Source organism: Capricornis sumatraensis, chromosome 2 (genome assembly GCF_032405125.1).
Source record: "Capricornis sumatraensis isolate serow.1 chromosome 2, serow.2, whole genome shotgun sequence".
Classification (NCBI taxonomy): domain Eukaryota; kingdom Metazoa; phylum Chordata; class Mammalia; order Artiodactyla; family Bovidae; genus Capricornis; species Capricornis sumatraensis.
The window spans coordinates 194,914,823-194,933,012 of NC_091070.1; the positions used below are offsets into that span (position 1 = coordinate 194,914,823).

Here is an 18,190-nt window from a genome sequence, read left to right on the forward strand (position 1 = left end):
TACAGTCAGTTTCTATAAAAAAGGACCAAAATTCACTGTTCTCAAAGTAATGTGGCCATGAAGGTGTAGTGAACTAACAAAGAGCCTAAGGAACTTTTTATTAAAAAGGGGGCTAAGTGAAAATATTAGAACCAGATACAAGATAAACTTTTGGGGGCTTTTCTGCATTTTGAAGTAACAATCCCCAAGAGAAGAGATGGAAGAGATGGAAGTCAAAATAGAGCCTTGATCTGTTTGAAACAAAGCCAGAACAAAATTAACTCTTTAAATCAATGTGCAAACAAAAACAGATTCCATTCCAGGTAATAAGTATAATCAAAAACTTGTTCTTAAGGAGTACCTCAGAGAAAAAGCATTTTAGGGAGGCTGGAAGTTCAAAGTTGGAAGCGGAAGAAGGAAAGTGGTTCTTTGTCTACTACCAGGTTGGGGTGCACGGAATTCAAGTAAGAAAGTGGACTGGATTCAGTTCATGAGAGAAGAGATGTCAAGCTCAGAATCTGGAATAGATCTCAAAGATCACCTGCTTTAACTCCCTGTTCCTCAATCAACCTTTCTTTTTATTGTACCTGTTAGTTCTGTCCTGTATAGGATGCCACCTCAAATACTTGAAAGCAGCAGCAGGGTTTAAATCAGAAATACACAAAACAGCTCACATCCCTTCCAATTTAACACATTTGGAAATAAGGGCCCTCCTAGGCCCAGAAGGAAGAAGTAACTTCTTAAGGCCACGATTAGTGAGTTCTTCCTTGGGGATCCTAGGATCTTTTAGTCTTTTCCTCAAGGATTCAAGAAACGGTGCAAATAATGAGGTTATAGCCAACATTTACTGAGTGCCTAAATTTTAAGCATTATAGTAGGAACTTACACATACCTCATTTTTACACAGAGATAAAATAAATTCAATCTTTAATCGTGACTTTTTATTATGTGGCCTCTAAGAGAGGCACAGGCTTTGGAATCAGAAGGATCAAGGTTCTACTAGCTAGGGCTTCAGAAATATATTTTACTTCTCTGAACTTGTATTCCTTCCGTATTAGAAAATGTGTAACACCACAAACTTCACAGTATTTTTTGTTTTCAGAGGTAAAGATTACGTTATCAAGCACAGGGATATTCACAGCAGATATTCAAAAACTGGTAACTATTGTTACCACTCAAGGGACAGAGCTGGTACAGTGAAAGACCGTGGGAACGGAAGTTGAAACCGCCATTCACTAGATGTGTAACACTGCCTGTCGGTTAATCATCAACTTCCTGACAGCCTACTATGCACCAGGCAGTGTGACAGGGCTAGAATGATGGGCAAGGCAATGTTTCAGCGAGGGTGGCAGCCTTGTAAACAAATCCTGCCATTACAAGGTGAAGAGCAATGCAACGGAATACGGTCTCCAGAGCCTGGGGGCGGGGCTTGCTAGCCTCAGTTTCCTTAGCTGTCGAGTGGGAGGATCAAATGAGGTGACCGCAGATAGGTAGTATAAAGCTCACAGCGTTATTGTTGTGAATAATGAGGAGTAACAAAACAGAGGCGAGGGACCACCTGCCTCCTGGGACTTGATCTGGGCGGCAACAGCGCTGGCCCGCTCGCCCCCAAGGAAAGCGGTGGTGCTGGGGACCTTCCCTCAGGTGCAGACCCCCAGCTGCGCCGCCGGTAACCGACAGGCCAAGCCAGCCGCTTCCGCCCCCACTCGGCGCGCCACGGCGGAAGTGGCAGCCCAAGCGGTTGGCGGGTGTCGGCAGAAGAGGGCGGGGGGAGACGGTGCGCAGCGGCCTATGGCCGTGGAGTGGCGGGACCGCCGGGGGTCTCACCTGAAGCAGGGAGGGTCCTCCAACACCAGCACGCGGCAAGAGCAAGATGGCTCCCTCAGTCGAGACAGAGAAAGACGAAGGCGGCCGCGGCGGCGGGAGTGGGACCCACGTGACACATCCTGCCCCGCCTCTCTCTCACCAGAGCAGCCTATCCTGGGATCGCATATACGAACTACAAAGGCCAAGCCGCTCTGCGCCTCCCAATAGAAAAACGGCAGGTGCAGTGGCCGCGCTGCATTCTGGAGCTTGCAGTCCCCCTGGAGTTCCATTGTGTCCGTGCCTGCAATTTGTAGGGAGTCTGATAAAGGGGAGGTGTGTATTTTTGTTCAGGTTTGTCCTTTTGCTAGTTGTCTTTCACTGGGCATTAAGTACGCACGCGCACTGCCAAACTTAACTAGTGCGATCTCACTAGTGTGGGGACTCAATTAGCCTCCATTCCGGAGGAGAGACGGGAAATTTTGACCTGTTTGCTATGCATCCGAGAGGAAAACTGAGAAATAACCCAGTTTAAAAATAACAAAAACAAGTAGATTTAAGAAGCAGCTTTGCACTTCTAAGTACCTGCAGTGAATTATGACCTGGTGCCCTGAAGAGCTAGGTCAGTTTTGCAATGAGAGATTCCAAGTTTGGTTTTCTCGGAGCTTGCGTCAGTTGGTTGCATCATTCCTGAGATGAAGAATTTAGGTTAAAAGGGAAAATAAAGTCCAGTGCTTCTTCTCTAGCAGGAAGGGGCATTCTTGCAGGCACGAGACCATGCACCGCAAAACAGATTTGGCAGACCTGTGCCAGACCCGAGCAGTAACCTGAGAATGAAATCCGGTTGTCTGCCCTTTTTTTTTTTTTTTTGCGGTGGGGAAAGGGGGACCCGGAGCCAATGGGCAACCGGCCCACTGTTGGGAGCCGCTGACTTCACCGATCAGTAATTTGCGTAGTGAATATTAAGTGCAGTGGTTCTTGAGGGGGAGGGGCTAGCTTGCTGGGGGACGCAACCAGCAACGGTTCTCCCGAGACTCCTCCCCACCCCCACTATCTCGGCCCATCTTTTCTTTCTCGGCCCTCGGACTAAACGTCCAGAACCCGGGGTGAAGCAAATAGCGCCCCAAAGCAACTCCCGCAACCTTCTACGTGATCTTCACCTTTAAACTCTCACTCCGTCCGAAACCGGACCTCGGAGGCGCCACCCACATCCGTCTAACATCACTTCCTTCAGGGTTAGGAGGAAAAAAAAAAAAAAAATCTGGGAACGCAAGCGGCTGGGCTGATCCGCGCTTGGGAAACCGCACGGACCTTCTAGGACTTCGTCGGCCCTACGTCTGCTCAGCCCAGTGGCTCCGCGCATCTACCACCATGGAGCTATGGCCTCGTCTCGGGGCCACCTGTTTGCTGGGCTTCAGTTTCCTGCTCCTCGTCACCTCTTCTGAAGGACCTAATGGGCTTGGAAAGGGTCAGACTGCATTCTTTTCTTAATCTTTACTTATCCTGGGCCCTAGCCCAGTACAGCCCTCTTCTTGTCCTAACACGGTTGCCTACCCGTTCTATCTCTTTGGCCACGCTAGATTTCTTTGTATCCTCTCCACCTGCTCCTGGAGTTTGGGGTAAGGAGTAGTGGTCTGGGGAATGTTGAGATGGGGAAGTTTTAGTTGAGGCCTCCCTAAATTCTTGGGTTGGGATAAGAAATGGCCTTTATATTTCGAAAAACATGGTAGGTCCTCAGGTAGGTCCTCAGGCACTGTTACCTTCCCTCCTGGGAGAAATAGGACCTTTGGGGACCTGCGTATTTAGACCTTTGCCCTGGGTCTGAAGATTTCCCTCCTCACCTCTTCCCTGAAGAGCTAGGTTACTGCCTCCTTACCTTGTAGGGAACAGCACCTGCATCCCAGGGAGCAGTGACTGATGCCAAAGGAAGGGCTGGATGAAGGGTCGCAGGTCTGATGTTAGACGGTCCTCAACCGTTGTCCTTGGTGTGGTTCAGTCAGTGTGTCTGAGAAACTGATTTTTTTTGAAGGGTGAGGGGACAGTCGTTATGAATGGAGAACAAGAGATGTGACCCCCCTACTCCATCCATCCCATTGTCTACATCTTTATTGGAACTCAGGGTTTATGCTTTTTCTAGGTGGTTGTGTGGTAGTGTGTATTTCCTTTCTCTTCCTTTTTTCTTTTGTTTCGTTTTTGTACTGACCTTACTGTATGAAATGTCTTTACTACAGCCCTGCTGTTCTAAATTGTGTTTTATCCTCCCTATTTGCACATTTATTGGTGGGTAATGAGATTGGGTGGACATTCAGTGCACCTGAATGCAGTCATTCCTTCATCCAGTAAATAATTTTTGATTACCTACCATATTCCAGGCATGATCCTAGGCACCAGGGATATAGGAGTGGACAGGACACACAAAGTTCCTGCTCTCATGAAGCTTGTGTTCAATTCCGAGAGACAGAGAGTTAGGTACATGAACAAATTAATAGACAAGATAATTTCAGCTAGGGATGAGTTCTGGGAAGAAAATGAAACTGATGGAGTAGAAAGACTGAGAAAGGATGAGGGAGCTGACATTACTTGAGCTAGGAAGATCAGGGGAGGCTTCTCTGTGAAGGTGATATGTGGGTTTCCATCTCAGTGATGAAACCACAGGGAACTGTTGGGCCAAAATGTTTTATGTACTGACAGTCCCATTTTAAAGCAGATTACTGTAAAATTCGTGTAAAATTATGAATACTGAAGGAGACATTAGCGTGTAGTATTAGGAGTGGGTTTAGATTTGAGTTTTAATTTACTCTGCCACAAACCAGTTGAGAGACCTAGCTGCTGCTAAGTCGCTAAGTCACTTCAGTTGTGTCCAACTCTGTGCGACCCTATAGATGGCAGCCCAGCAGGCTCCCCTGTCCCTGGGATCCTCTAGGTAAGAATATTGGAGTGGCTTGCCATTTCCTTCTCCAGTGCATGAAAGTGAAAAGTCAAAGTGAAGTCGCTCAGTTGTGTCCAACTCCTAGCGACCCCATGGACTGCAGCCTACCAGGCTTCTCTGTCCATGGGATTTGCCAGGCAAGAATACTGGAGTGGGTTGCCATTGCCTTCTGAGAGACCTAGGACAAGTTGCCAAAACTTCTTAAAGCTCAATTCCTCATGTGCCAAAGGGGCATAATAACAGCTATCTCACACATGCAACAAATAATTACCCAGTTATTATTCCAGTTAACTGTGTTAGGTGTAGGCAATACCTTGGAGTCACATATTCAGCATTCTTTGTTAGGTGTTAAGCTCCATGTGGTTGATCCATTTACCATTGCTGCATAATAAACCACCCCAAATTAAGTGGTGGAAAGAAATCATTCTATTATGCTCACGATTCTGTGGGCCAGAAAGTCAAACAGGGCACAGTGTATCCCTCGTGTATCCCTTGGTTCCGAGTCTGGGGCTTCAGCTGAGCTGGTTACTTCCCCATGTGCTTTGTCTTCGTGGGCTAGTGTGAGCTTCCTCACCGTATGACAGCTGGATTCCAGGAGTGAGCACCCTAAGAGAACAAGGTGAAAATACATGGCATTTTTGTCATCTAGCCGTAAAAGTCACATAGCATCACTTCCAGTGTACTCCGTGGGCCTGTTCAAGGGGAAGGGACATTAACTACCTCCTTTCCATCCCCCACAGGAGGAATGTTGGGTCACATTGTAAAAAGAGCTTGTGGAATGGGAGATATTACTGCAATCATCTTTGGAAAGTATGGTCTACCCTAGTAAGTTAGGACTGTTTCTGTCTTATTCATGCTCAGGAATATTTGTTGAAAGAAGAAATGAATGGTACACATGATTGTTGGGATCCCTGTCTTTTTTCAGCTCATGGTCTGAAGACTATCAGCACAAATAAGCAGGCAATTACATGGCACTGTGATATGTACTGTCAGCAGGGGAATGGCAGGTAACTGTAGGAGCACATAGAAGGGCAGCTTGGTGGGGAAGGGGCTGTGAGGATTAAATGAACAAACGAAAGGCACTTAGTATTGTGTTACAAACTTAGAAAGTATTTATTTAATGCTTTTTACTGTATTTACCCAAGGAAAAATATTGACTTGTTCCTGAAAGAAATTAATAAGGTATCAAACTTTTTTTTTTTGTATCTCCTGGGTATGGATTCTTGGAAAACAGATTATAGTTCACCCACCCCACCTCCCAGAAAAGTCCTACCCGGAGCAGTGATAAGTAAGATTTCTTCCCAGAAGTTTAAGTAGATTTGACAAGAGGAAGTACAGTGATGTGGTGTGAACACTGGATAGAAATCAGGAGGCCTGAGTTTTAATCCTGGTCAGCCAGCTCTTGGCTTCCCTGGGGATCATTTATTAAATGAGAAAGTTGGAGTAGAAATGATTCCTAAGAGTCCTTCCAGCTCTAATATCTTAGAGTTCTAAAATCTTCTCTGTGTGCTCAACATTTGGAATGTACCACCTGTGGGAAGAAGTGTAGTGATTAACATTTACTGTACATTTTGCTATATTCCAGGAACCGTTCTGTGTATTTTTCATGTATTGACTGGTTAAATCCTCATGATAACCCACTGAGGTAGATAAGGAATGTAATCATCATCCCCATTACACAGATGAAGAGCCTAAAATGGGATGCAGGGGTCACATAGCTAGTAAGTGGACCAGCTGAGATGGAGATGCTATAGCTTTTGTCCTCAACAGTACACCTCGCCTGCTCTGAGTGTAGAGACTCCTTTGAAGGAGAAAAGGGAAAGTTATCAATGGGGGCGGTTCATGCACTCTCCTGCCTGAAACAGAAATGGATGACTTTGTCAAGTCTCTGAAATAACCATTTGGCATTGACACATATGGGGTGTTTACCTTCCATACTGTATCCTATTCACATTCACAACAAGCCTAAGAGACAGATATTTTTGTTAGTCATATTTCACATACATGAAAACAGCAAGTGGCTGAATTAGGACTTGTTTGATGCATACAGACTTTATTTAGCCGTGGTGTTATTCTACCTCTCAGGTACAGTGTTCCCTGTTTCAGAGGCTTGGCTGCCATTTCCGACACTTAACCTTTTGTTCTGTCAGCTGGGAGAGGGTGGGTAATACTTTTCTGATGTCCTTACCTTACCCTCAGGAAACCAGTTTTTAGCCTGAAGGGCTTGGGAATTCTGATGTAAATCCTGTGTTTGGAAACAGTCACTTTCTTTCCTCCCCCACCTTTTAAATTAATGTGTTAGGGAAGGAGCTGCTAATGTGGGAACTTTCAGCTCACTCTGCAGATAACTGGCATAAATAAAGTGGCTGTGCAGGTGATACTTGAGGAAGTTGCACTGTCTTCAGATGTTCCATGTTGGCATGGGTATGAGTGTGGGTGGTGTAGGGAGTAGGTAGCAACAAGGTAAGCACTGTGCCTTTTCAAGTTTTCAAGTTATTTTTGAAGGGAAACATAAGGACCCAGGTTTTCCAGACCTGAAGTCTGTGTTTTCCTTCTGCTTTGGGAAAGCCACTTATTTATTCATTTATTCATGTTTATCTTTGCAGGAGAGTTAATGAGGTATGGTGAGTAAACTACAGACTCTGGAACTCCACCATGTAGGTTCTAATCCCAGCTTTGGCATTTACTAGCAAGCTATTTAACTTTACCTTCCTTGTCTATAAAATGAAAACAGTTGCATTTCTACCTCATAAGTGTAAGGATTAAATAATTTAATACATGTAAAAGCATGAAAAACAATGCCAGGCATATAGTAAATGCCATATAAGTGTTAGTCATTACTAATATTATTATATTATCATAATCAGGGCTTCCCTATTAGCTCAGAAGGTAAGGAATTGACCTGCAATGCGGGAGACCTGGGCTCAATTCCTTCGTCGGGAAGATCCCCTGGAAAAGGGAATGCCTACCCACTCCAGAATTCTTGCCTGAGAATTCCATGGACAGAGGAGCCTGCCAGGCTACAGTCCATGGGGCCACAAAGAGTTGGAATCAACTGAGGAGCTAACACACAACACATTATCATCATTATTCCATAGAGTAAGCACTCAAAACATCATGGTGGTGATTATTACTTATGAAAAATTCCAATTTACCTTTTAATATGAATTTTCAAAGAAATTTTTTACACATAGTGAACTGTTTCAAATTACACCTCTAGAATTACTCTTGGAAACAATGCACTAAGGGAGCCAGGGAAGTGTTGGGCTCTGGGAAAGCATTTTAATTAGGAATCAGACTAAATTTTGGTTGTGGCTTCCTTTGTGGTCTCTGGTAGCCTCTTCCCTTTTCCAGGCCTTTGTAATGTGAGAGGATTGGACTGATCTGCAACTTTGTGCTGTCCAGTGAAGTAGTGATAGGCTCTTACCACTCAAATTTTAAATTAATTAAAATTAAACTTTAAAAATCCAGCTTCTGTGTTGCATTAGCCATGTTTCAGGTACTCAACAGTTTGTAGCTACCATATTGAACAGTGCAGATATAGAAATTTCCGTCATTGGAGAAAGATCAGTTAAACAGCACTGCCCTGGGTTTAATCACTAAGTTGTGTCCAACTCTTGCAAGCCCATAGACTGCAGCATGCCAGGCTCCTCTGTCCATGGAATTCTCCAGGCAGGAATACTGAAGTGGGTTGCCATTTCCTTCTCCAGGGGCCTTCCAGACCCAGGGATTGAACTCGGGTCTCCTGCATGGCAGGCAGATTGTTCACTATCTGAGCCTCCAGGGAAGCCCCACTGCCCTAGGGTCTCTCTTAGCTATAACCTGTGACTGTAGGCTTTGTCAGCTAGCTTCTGAGTAGTCCATGTTTATGGAGAAATTTTATTTTGCTTGATAGTAATCTAGCTTGCCTAATTTTGTTTTGCCTGAAGTCTGTCTGGGATATAGTTTTCAATCATTTTACTTTTGACTTTTACAAGTCCTTCTGTTTTAGGTGCTTTTGTAAACATCATAGAGGATTTTTTTTTTTAAACTAAAATCTGACAGTTTCTTACTTTACCTTTACCTGGCAAGTTTTGTTCACTTATATTTGTAGTAATTATTGACATAGCTGGTCTTATTTCTCTCATCCAATTTTCTATCGCTACTGTTTTTTTCTGTTCTTTTCTCACTTTCTTTGGGGGTTTAATATTTGCTGATTCTTGTATTGCTTTATTGCCTTTATTTAATTTGGAAGTTGGCACCCTTCTTTTCTTTTAGTGGTTACTTCTGGAATTTTACTCACATATTTAACAACAAAATCTACCATTAATATCTTAACCCCCCCCCCCCAATAGTTAGTGGGCCTTAGAGCATTCTAATTTCAATCACTTCCTCTTTCTTTATAAGCTATGTTGTCCAATACTTTAGTTCTCTCTCTCTTTTTTTTTAACTATAAATTGAGCATTAAAATTTTTATACAAATGTATTTGGATATATCCACATGTTTACCAGTTAATTTGCTCACTGTTCCTTGTAGTTAGGCTTTATTCTGGAATCACTTCTTTGCTGAAACTTGCCCTTTAGTATCCTTTTAGTTTCTCTGGTTCTCTCCTAGAGGACGATCTCATATTTACCTTTGTCTCTTCAAAAGTAGTACTTTCTCCACAATCCTTGCCAGTCACCATGCTTCCTATTTAACAGAAGGTTGAAGGACTTGGAAGAGATCTGTCAAAAATTGTCATCTTGATTTTACTGATTTTACCCACCTTCTAGTACCAGTGTCCATATGTTCTTCCTTTTCTGTCTTTACTAGATAAACTGTCAGTGCTCCTAGCAAAGGCTAGTCCCTTCACCTGAGTAGGAAATCCCATTTCCTTTCATCTACTCAATATTTTTGACTCTCCCTTTTAGTCCTGTATCCTCAATTTTCCTGCCTTTATTATATCATTTCTATCAGCTTTCAACATCCTATCCTTTCCTCCATATTGAATACAAACCCTTCATGGACTCACAGCACCCTCTAGCAATTGCCCCTGCACTGCAAAATTCTTTGAGAGAGTTGTGTGTGCTTGTTCCCTAATTCTTCCCCTGGGCTGTCTTGATCTTGCTCTAATCATCTTTTCATTCTCACTCCTACTGAAACTGGGCTTGTCAACCTCTGCATTGTTCAGTTCAGTTCAGTCTCTTAGTCGTGTCTGACTCTTTGCGACCCCATGAATTGCAGCACGCCAGGCCTCCCTGTCCATCACCAACTCCCGGAGTTCACTCAGACTCACGTCCATCGAGTTGGTGATGCCATCCAGCCATCTCATCCTCTGTCGTCCCCTTCTCCTCCTGCCCCCAATCCCTCCCAGCATCAGAGTCTTTTCCAATGAGTCAACTCTTTGCATGAGGTGGCCAAAGTACTGGAGTTTCAGCTTTAGCATTGTTCTCCACTTGCTAAATCCCGAAGTTTCTGATTTAATAGGAGTACTGGAGTCAGTGGATCATTCTTCCTTCTTGAAACATCCTGGAAACACTTCTGGAATCCCATGTGCTGCTGGTGCCTGTTCTTTGTCACCAGCTGGTCTTTGGTTGCTTCTTTATCTCCCTTATCTAGTAGTGCTCCCGGGTTCCTGAACTCCCTCTTTATCTACACTCACTCCCTTGGTGATCCTGTTCACTCTTAAGCTTTAAATAACATCTGCATGCTGATAACTGTCCCTTGAATTCCAGCCTCAGATATTTAGTTGCTTATTCAGCATCTCTGTTTTGATGTCTAGTGAAGTGAAAGTGAAGTCACTCAGTCCTATCAGACTCTTTGCGAACCCATATATTGTAGCCCACCAGGCTCCTCTGTCCATGGGATGTTCCAGGCAGTAGTACTGGAGTCGGAGAAGGCAATGGCACCCCACTCCAGTACTCTTGCCTGGAAAATCCCATGGACAGAGGAGCCTGGTGGGCTGCAGTCCATGGGGTCGCTAAGAGTCGGACACAACTGAGCAAGTTCACTTTCACTGTTCACTTTCATGCATTGGAGAAGGAAATGGCAACCCACTCCAGTGTTCTTGCCTGGAGAATCCCAGGGACAGACGAGCCTGGTAGGCTGCTGTCTATGGGGTTGTATAGTCGGACACGATTGAAGCGACTTGGCAGCAGCAGCAGCAGCAGCAGCAGCAGCAGCAGCAGCAGCAGAGTGGATTGCCATTTCCTTCTCCAGGGGATCTTCCCAACCCAGGGCTTGAACCCAGGTCTCCCGCATTGTAGACAGACGCTTTACCACCTGAGCCACCAGGGAAGTAAGCATCTCAAAATGAGTGTATCCATATCCAGGCACTTTAATGTTTCTTTCCAAAACTCACTCTACCTACTCTCTTCCCCATTTCTATTAATGACAACTCCAGTCTAGTTGCTCAGGCCAAAAAACCTTAGAGTCGTCATTAACTTCTCCTACCCTCTATCCAGGACAAGATCCTTTGATTTTACCTTCGAAATATGTCCAGAATCTGATGGCATGTGCTTCCCCTACCATCACAGCTAGTCCAAACCACTGTTATCACATGCCTGAATTATTGCCGTAACCACTTTCCTAGTCTCTTTTGCTTTTGCCTTTTCTGTATTAGTTTACTAGGGCTGCAATAACAAAGTAACACAAGCTGAGTGACTTAAACAACAGAAATTTGTTGTCTCATATTTCTAGAGAGTAGGAGTTTAAAGTCAAGCTTCTGGCAGTATTGGTTCCTCCTGAAGGCTGAGGGAAGATCTGTACCAGGCCTGTTAGAGATGGCTGTGTTCTTCCTGTGTATGTGTCTGTGTCCCCTTTCCCTTCTTTTAATAAAGATAGCAGTCATATTGGATGAGGCCCCATCCTGATGACCTCATTTTAACTGAATTACCTCTGTAAAGACCCTGTTTCCATATTAGGTCACAGTCTGAGGCACTGGGGATTTGAGACACACAGTTCAACACCCACTATAGTAACACCCACTATAATCTGTTTTCAGCACAGAAACCAGAGCAGTCTTGTTAAATTACAAATCACATCATGTTACTACTTTGCTCAAAACCCTCTAAAAGTTTCTAGAAGCCAGAGTCTTTATAGAAGCCTATGAGGTCCTGTATTGCCTGCTCCTTCCCTTGCCTCATTGTCCTTACCTTCTTCTACTTTGAAGGACAGCATTTAGTGCTTTCGAGCAAGGAGTCTGGACCCTAAGTGCAAAGGTTCAGATTCCAAATCTGATACTCATTAGCTGTGTGAACTGGGGAAAGTTATGTAAACTTTTTGCCTCAGTTTTCTCATCTATAAAATGGGGTTAGTGAGTACCTATCTCTAGGGTTGTTATGAGGATCTATATGGGTGAAGTACTTAAAATATTGCTTGGTATGTTAATGGCAAATACATAAGTCTTCAGTCCCAGACACTGTTCTAAATTCTTTGTTGTTGTTGTTATATTCAACCATTTCTTTTAGTTTTTGTATTCCATGTATGAATGAAAACATAATATTTGTCTTTGACTTATTTCACTTAGCTTGATATCCTTCAGGTCTGTCCATATTGGTGCAAATAGCAAAATTTCATATTTCTTATGACTGAGGAGTATTTCATTGTATATATGAATATACACACCATTTTGGGTTTTTTGGCCGCAATATGTGGCTTGTGAATATTAGTTTCCTGACCAGGGATTGAACGTGGGCCACCATGTGTGAAAGTCGCAAGTCCTAACCACTGGACCTCCAGCAGATTTCCCTATGTATACCCATCTTTATCCATTTATCTGTTGATAGATACTTAGGTTATTTTCATATCTTAGCTATTGTAAGTAATGCTGCTGTCAACACTGTTCAGTTCAGTTCAGTCTCTCAGTCGTGTCCGACTCTTTGCGACCCCATGAATTGCAGCACGCCAGGCCTCCCTGTCCATCACCAACTCCCAGAGTTTACTCAGACTCACATCCATCGAGTCGGTGATGCCATCCAGCCATCTCATCCTCTGTCGTCCCCTTCTCCTCCTGCCCCCAATCCCTCCCAGCATCAGAGTCTTTTCCAATGAGTCAACTCTTTGCATGAGGTGGCCAAAGTACTGGAGTTTCAGCTTTAGCATCATTCCTTCCAAAGAAATCCCAGGGCTAATCTCCTTCAGAATGGACTGGTTGGATCTCCTTGCAGTCCAAGGGACTCTCAAGAGTCTTCTCCAGCACCACAGTTCAAAAGCATCAATTCTTCAGCATTCAGCCTTCTTCACAGTCCAACTCTCACATCTATACATGATCACAGGAAAAACCATAGCCTTGCCTAGACGGACCTTAGTCGGCAAAGTAATGTCTCTGCCTTTGAATATATATCTAGGTTGGTCATAACTTTTCTTCCAAGGAGTAAGCGTCTTTTAATTTCATGGCTGCAGTCACCATCTGCAGTGATTTTGGAGCCCCAAAAAAGAAAGTCTGACACTGTTTCCACTGTTTCCCCATCTATTTCCCATGAAGTGATGGGACCGGATGCCATGATCTTAGTTTTCTGAATGTTGAGCTTTAAGCCAACTTTTTCACTCTCCTCCTTCACTTTCATCAAGAGGCTTTTGAGTTCCTATTCACTTTCTGCCATAAGGGTGGTGTCATCTGCATATCTGAGGTTATTGATATTTCTCCTGGCAGTCTTGATTCCAGCTTGTGTTTCTTCCAGTCCAGCGTTTCTCATGATGTACTCTGCATAGAAGTTAAATAAGCAGGGTGACAATATACAGCCTTGACGTACTCCTTTTTCTCTTTGGAACCAGTCTGTTGTTCCATGTCCAGTTCTAACTGTTGCTTCCTGGCCTGCATACAGATGTCTCAAGAGGCAGGTCAGGTGGTCTGGTATTCTCATCTCTTTCAGAATTTTCCAGTTTATTGTGATCCACACAGTCAAAGGCTTTGGCATAGTCAATAAAGCAGAGTGCATGCTAAGTCGCTTCAGTCGTGTCCAACTCTTTGTGACCCCATGTACTGTAGCCCACCAGGCTCCTCTGTCCATGGGATTTCCCAGGCAAGAATACTGGAGTGGGTTGCCACTTCCTCCTCCACAGAATCTTCCTGACCCAGGGAACAAACCTGCGTTTCTTATGTCTCCTACATTGCAGGTGTAGCACTTTACCACTAACTCTACTTGGGAAGCTGCTGTGAACATTGGGGTTTGTGTATCTTTTCAAATTAGTTTTCAGTTTTTTCCAGATGTATACTCTGGAGTGAAATTGCTGAATCACATAGCAGTTCTAGTTTTAGTTTTTTAAGGGATCTCCAAGCTGTTTTCCACAGTGGCTGCACCAATTTATATCCCCACTAACTGTGCAAGGGTTTCCTTTTCTCCACCTATTCTCTAGGACTTCCCTGGTGGCTCAGACGGTAAAGCGTCTGCCTACAATGCGGGAGACCTGGGTTCAATCCCTGGGTCAGGAAGATCTCCTGGAGAAGGAAATGGCAACCCACTCCAGTATTCTTGCCTGGAAAATCCCATAGGTGGAGGAGTCTGGTGGGCTATACAGTTGATGGGGTTGCAAAGAGTTGGACACGACTGAGCAACACTCACTCACCTATTCTCTAATATCTGTTCAGTTCAGTTAGTCGCTCAGTCGTGTGTGACTCTTTGCAACCCCATGAACCACAGCTCACCAGGCCATCACCAACTAACTGTCCATCACCAACTCCTGGAATCCACCCAAACCCATGTCCATTGAGTTGGTGCTGCCATCCAACCATCTCATCCTGTGTTGTCCCCTTCTCCTCCTGCCCTCAATCTTTCCCAGCATCAGGGTCTTTTCAAATGAGGTAGTTCTTCGCATCAGGTGCCCAGAGTATTGGAGTTTTAGCCTCAACATCAGTCCTTCCAATGAACACCCAGGACTGCTCTCCTTTAGGATGGACTGGTTGGATTTCCTTGCAGTCCAGGGGACTCTCAAGAGTCTTCTCCAACATCACAGTTCAAAAGCATCAACTCTTCTGTGCTCAGCTTTCTTGATAGTCCAACTTTCACATCCATACATGACTACTGGAAAAACCATAGCCTTGACTAGACAGACCTTTGTTGGCATAGTAATATCTCTGCTTTTTAATATACTGTCTAGGTTAGTCATAACTTTGCTTCCAATGAGTAAGCATCTTTTAATTTCATGGCTGCAATCACCCTCTGCAGTGATTTTGGAGGCCAGAAAAATTTATTATTTCTTGTCTTTTTCAAGATAGCCATTTTCAAAGGTATGGGGTGATATCTCATTGTAGCTCTGATTTGCATTCTCTTGATTTTGAGTATTTTTTCATATGCCAGTTGATAATTTCTATTGTGTTTTCTTAGCAAAAATATCTGTGTCCACTTTTTAATTGGGTTGTTTGGTTTTTTGATATTGAACTGTATGAGCTATTTATGTATTTTTGGTTGTTAACCCTCTTATTGGTCATAGCATTTGCAAACATTTTTTTCCCCTTTCAGTAGGATGTCTTTTTGTTTTGTCTATGGTTTCCTTTGCTATGCAAAAGCATTTAAGTTTAATTAGGTACCATTTGTTTCTTTTTACTTTTGTTCCTTTCACCTTAGGAGGCAGATACAAAGCAATATTGCTGTGATTTGTGTCAAAGGTGTTCTGCCTATGCTTTCTTCTAGGAGTTTTTTGGTTTCAGGTCTATTATTTAAGTCTTTAATCCCTTTTGAATTTATTTTTGTATGTAGTATGAGAAAGTGTTGTAATTAAGTAACTTACCCAAAGTCACACAGCTAGTTAGCTACAGAACTACAGGAATCAAAGCCAGGGAGTCTAGGTCCATAGTGCAGACTCTTAACCACGACATAATACTGCTCAATAAATACTTACTGAAATAATGAGTGGTGACTACCTGATGGTAGAAAAATACCTCAGTTTATCTAAAAATGTCTATTTTGGCCTTGTTCTTGAAAGATAGTTTTTCCAGGTACATAATTCTAAATTTAGAGATATTTTCTTTCAGCATGTTGAAGGTGATGTTTTGCCATCTGATTTCCAATTTGTTACTGTCAGTCTAATTGTCAGTCTTTGAATGGAAATATGTCATTTCTCTTTGAAATGCTTTTAAGATCTTAGTATTTGGTTGTTCTGTAGTTTCACTACAATTTATATGTGTGTGATTTATTTTTGTAATTTGTCAGCTATACATTGTGCTTCTTACTATCTGCAGATTCTTGTTTTATCTTGGTTCTTGAAAATGCTATCATTCATCTTTTTTTCATTCTAAAAAATGCAAATGTGTTTTTAAGTAGATATGATACATTAGCATGGTTTAATACTTTTAAGAGGTATGTTCTTCCTTCCACTCTTGTTTTTCAGTCATCCAGTTCCCACCCCAGTATATTATCTCTTCAGATAAGTTTTTTTCCTTCAACTTTACATTCAGAGACTCCAATTTTATATATACCAATCTTTTCTTAATTTACTGTCTATTTCCTTTACATTTTCTGTCTTCTTATCTCTGTGCTGTATTCTGGATAACATCTGATTCACATTTCTACCTGTCTCTAATTTGCTATTTTAACCTATCCATTGAATTGTTTTTTAATAAGTAGAGTTTATTTTTGAACAATTTAAGACCTATAGAAAAATTGAGCAGAAAAGGCAGAGTTCCCATGTGAACCCTTACCACAACACCTTTCCCTATCCCAGTTTCCCCTGCATTAGCGTGATCTCTTACTGTCTCCATAGTTTTGCCTTTTCCAGAACACCAGTCATATATAATTGGAATCCTACGTTATGTAGTCTTTTTAGATTGGCATCTTTCACTTACCAGTATGCACTTTAGGCTCTTTTATGTCTTTTTATGGCTTAATAACTCACTTCTGTGTATCACTGAATATTCATTGATTTTGTATTTCAAAAATCACGTTAGTTTAAAAAATTCTATTTGGTGCTTTTACAGTTTTGCCTATTTTGTGTTTTGTTATATGCATATTTTTGTCATGCCATACGTTACTTCTTTCAATGCTTATATAATAGTAATTTTTGTATCCTGTGCCTAATCATTCTAATATCTGAAGTCCTCTTATCTATTTGTTGGTTCTGCTCTTACTTGTGGTGACTTCTTTGCTTACAGGTTTCGTGATCTATGATTGTAAGCTCATAATGGTTATTTATATATGTTATCCTGGAGGCCTAACCTTAGTAATGCTTTCCTCTAGGAAAGTTTGGCATTTGATTCATCTGGAAACCAGGGGCTACTAATTACTGCCCTGGAATCACTCTAGTTGCTTTTGACAGCTGGGTTAAAATGGAGTCTCAGATTCATCTCTTTCATCTTGCCACATGATGATGGACATTTGCTTTCAGGTTAGCCTTGCCTTTTGCTTGTTGCTCATTGTTCCTTGTCTGATTTAAGCTTACTTTGTGTTTGTGTCTATTACTTTGAGCCCAGTGGGTGCCTTTTTTTATGTAGGATTTCATTGTTTTGTAGGTGGATATCCCTCCAGACTCTCTAGTCAGGCATCTCTCCAAAGCAGGGTTCTGTTGCCTGAGTTTAGGTTTTGACAGGTAGAATGATGACGGTCATAGTAAGGCACCTTCCAGTTCTCCTGGGCATCTTCCCAGTTTCACTGTCACTTGTTTGTTCTCTCTCCAGGATTAGACTTTGGGCTGTAGGCAAGTGACACATTTTCCCTTGGGCAGTAGCCCATGCTGTTTGGAATGAAAAGTGATGGTTAGTTTGGATCCTGCCTCTCACTGCTAATCTGGATGAGCTCTTTATTTCCCTGTGCTAAGCTGATGGAAATTTCTGGGAAAGAACGGCCTCAAGGACAGTATGTGTAGTAACCAAAAGTCATAAAATTGAACTTAAAACCCCCGCTTGGCCATTTATCAGCTATGTGACCTGGTATAGGCTGTGTATTCTGAGTCTCAAAAGCCTCAACTGTAAAGAATGACAAAAGGTGCTGTTTACTGATCATTTTCAATCTGCTAAGCACTGTCTTAAGATATATATATAATATATATATGTAATTTAATGTTCAACAACAATCTTATGAGATACAGGTTTTCTATTGGTTTTTTGTTTTGTTTTTGAGGTTCTATAACTTTATTGAACCATTAGCAGTTAGTTCTCATCCACATTAACTGCATGTAGATCTTTGAAAGTGGTGACAGGTACACAGGTAAACAGCATACAGAGCGTGTTTGGTGAACCTTCATCTTCATTACATTTCCTGGACAACCATGTGCAGGTAGGCACATAGGTACAGTATGGGACATTTACTTATTCTTTTGGCCCAGACGGCTTTGTTGAGCCTAGTGCCAATGAGTACTTCTGGAGTTCCCATCTCTTTCATGGCAAATTTCTGGATTTCTTTTGAGTGCCTGAGGGGCATGCTTCCTGAAACCCACTCCATGGATGCTTGTGAATGCTCATAGTGTATTCTCTAGTTACCACCTCCATTGATAGTGGCCCAGCCCTTCTCACCATCCTTTGCAGGAGCCATCCTGCCGGCCAGGGTTGGAAAGGCAAGATACAGCTATTATTATGCCTATTTTAATGG

At 42.7% G+C, this 18,190-nt stretch overlaps 2 protein-coding genes and 1 pseudogene across 4 annotated transcripts in view; 1 reads left to right on the forward strand and 2 right to left on the reverse strand.

The window, feature by feature from the left end:
* BTF3L4 (basic transcription factor 3 like 4) overlaps positions 1–1,913 on the reverse strand; it is a 28,551-nt gene extending 26,638 nt beyond the window's left edge. For 2 of the 3 annotated variants that reach the window (XR_011144412.1, XM_068964111.1), the window contains exon 1: positions 1,807–1,913. The gene's annotated coding sequence lies outside the window, so the exon portion shown is untranslated. The remainder of the gene's footprint in view (positions 1–1,806) is intronic. The other variant, XR_011144413.1, reaches the window with a different exon arrangement.
* A 1,144-nt stretch (positions 1,914–3,057) lies between these two features.
* Positions 3,058–18,190, forward strand: part of TXNDC12 (thioredoxin domain containing 12) — a 31,243-nt gene continuing 16,110 nt past the window's right edge. Inside the window, exon 1 of the mRNA XM_068964625.1 lies at positions 3,058–3,250. Coding sequence (XP_068820726.1) covers positions 3,154–3,250 — 97 coding nt within the window. The 5' untranslated portion in view covers positions 3,058–3,153. The remainder of the gene's footprint in view (positions 3,251–18,190) is intronic.
* LOC138074141 (large ribosomal subunit protein eL31-like) lies at positions 17,752–18,133 on the reverse strand (annotated as a pseudogene).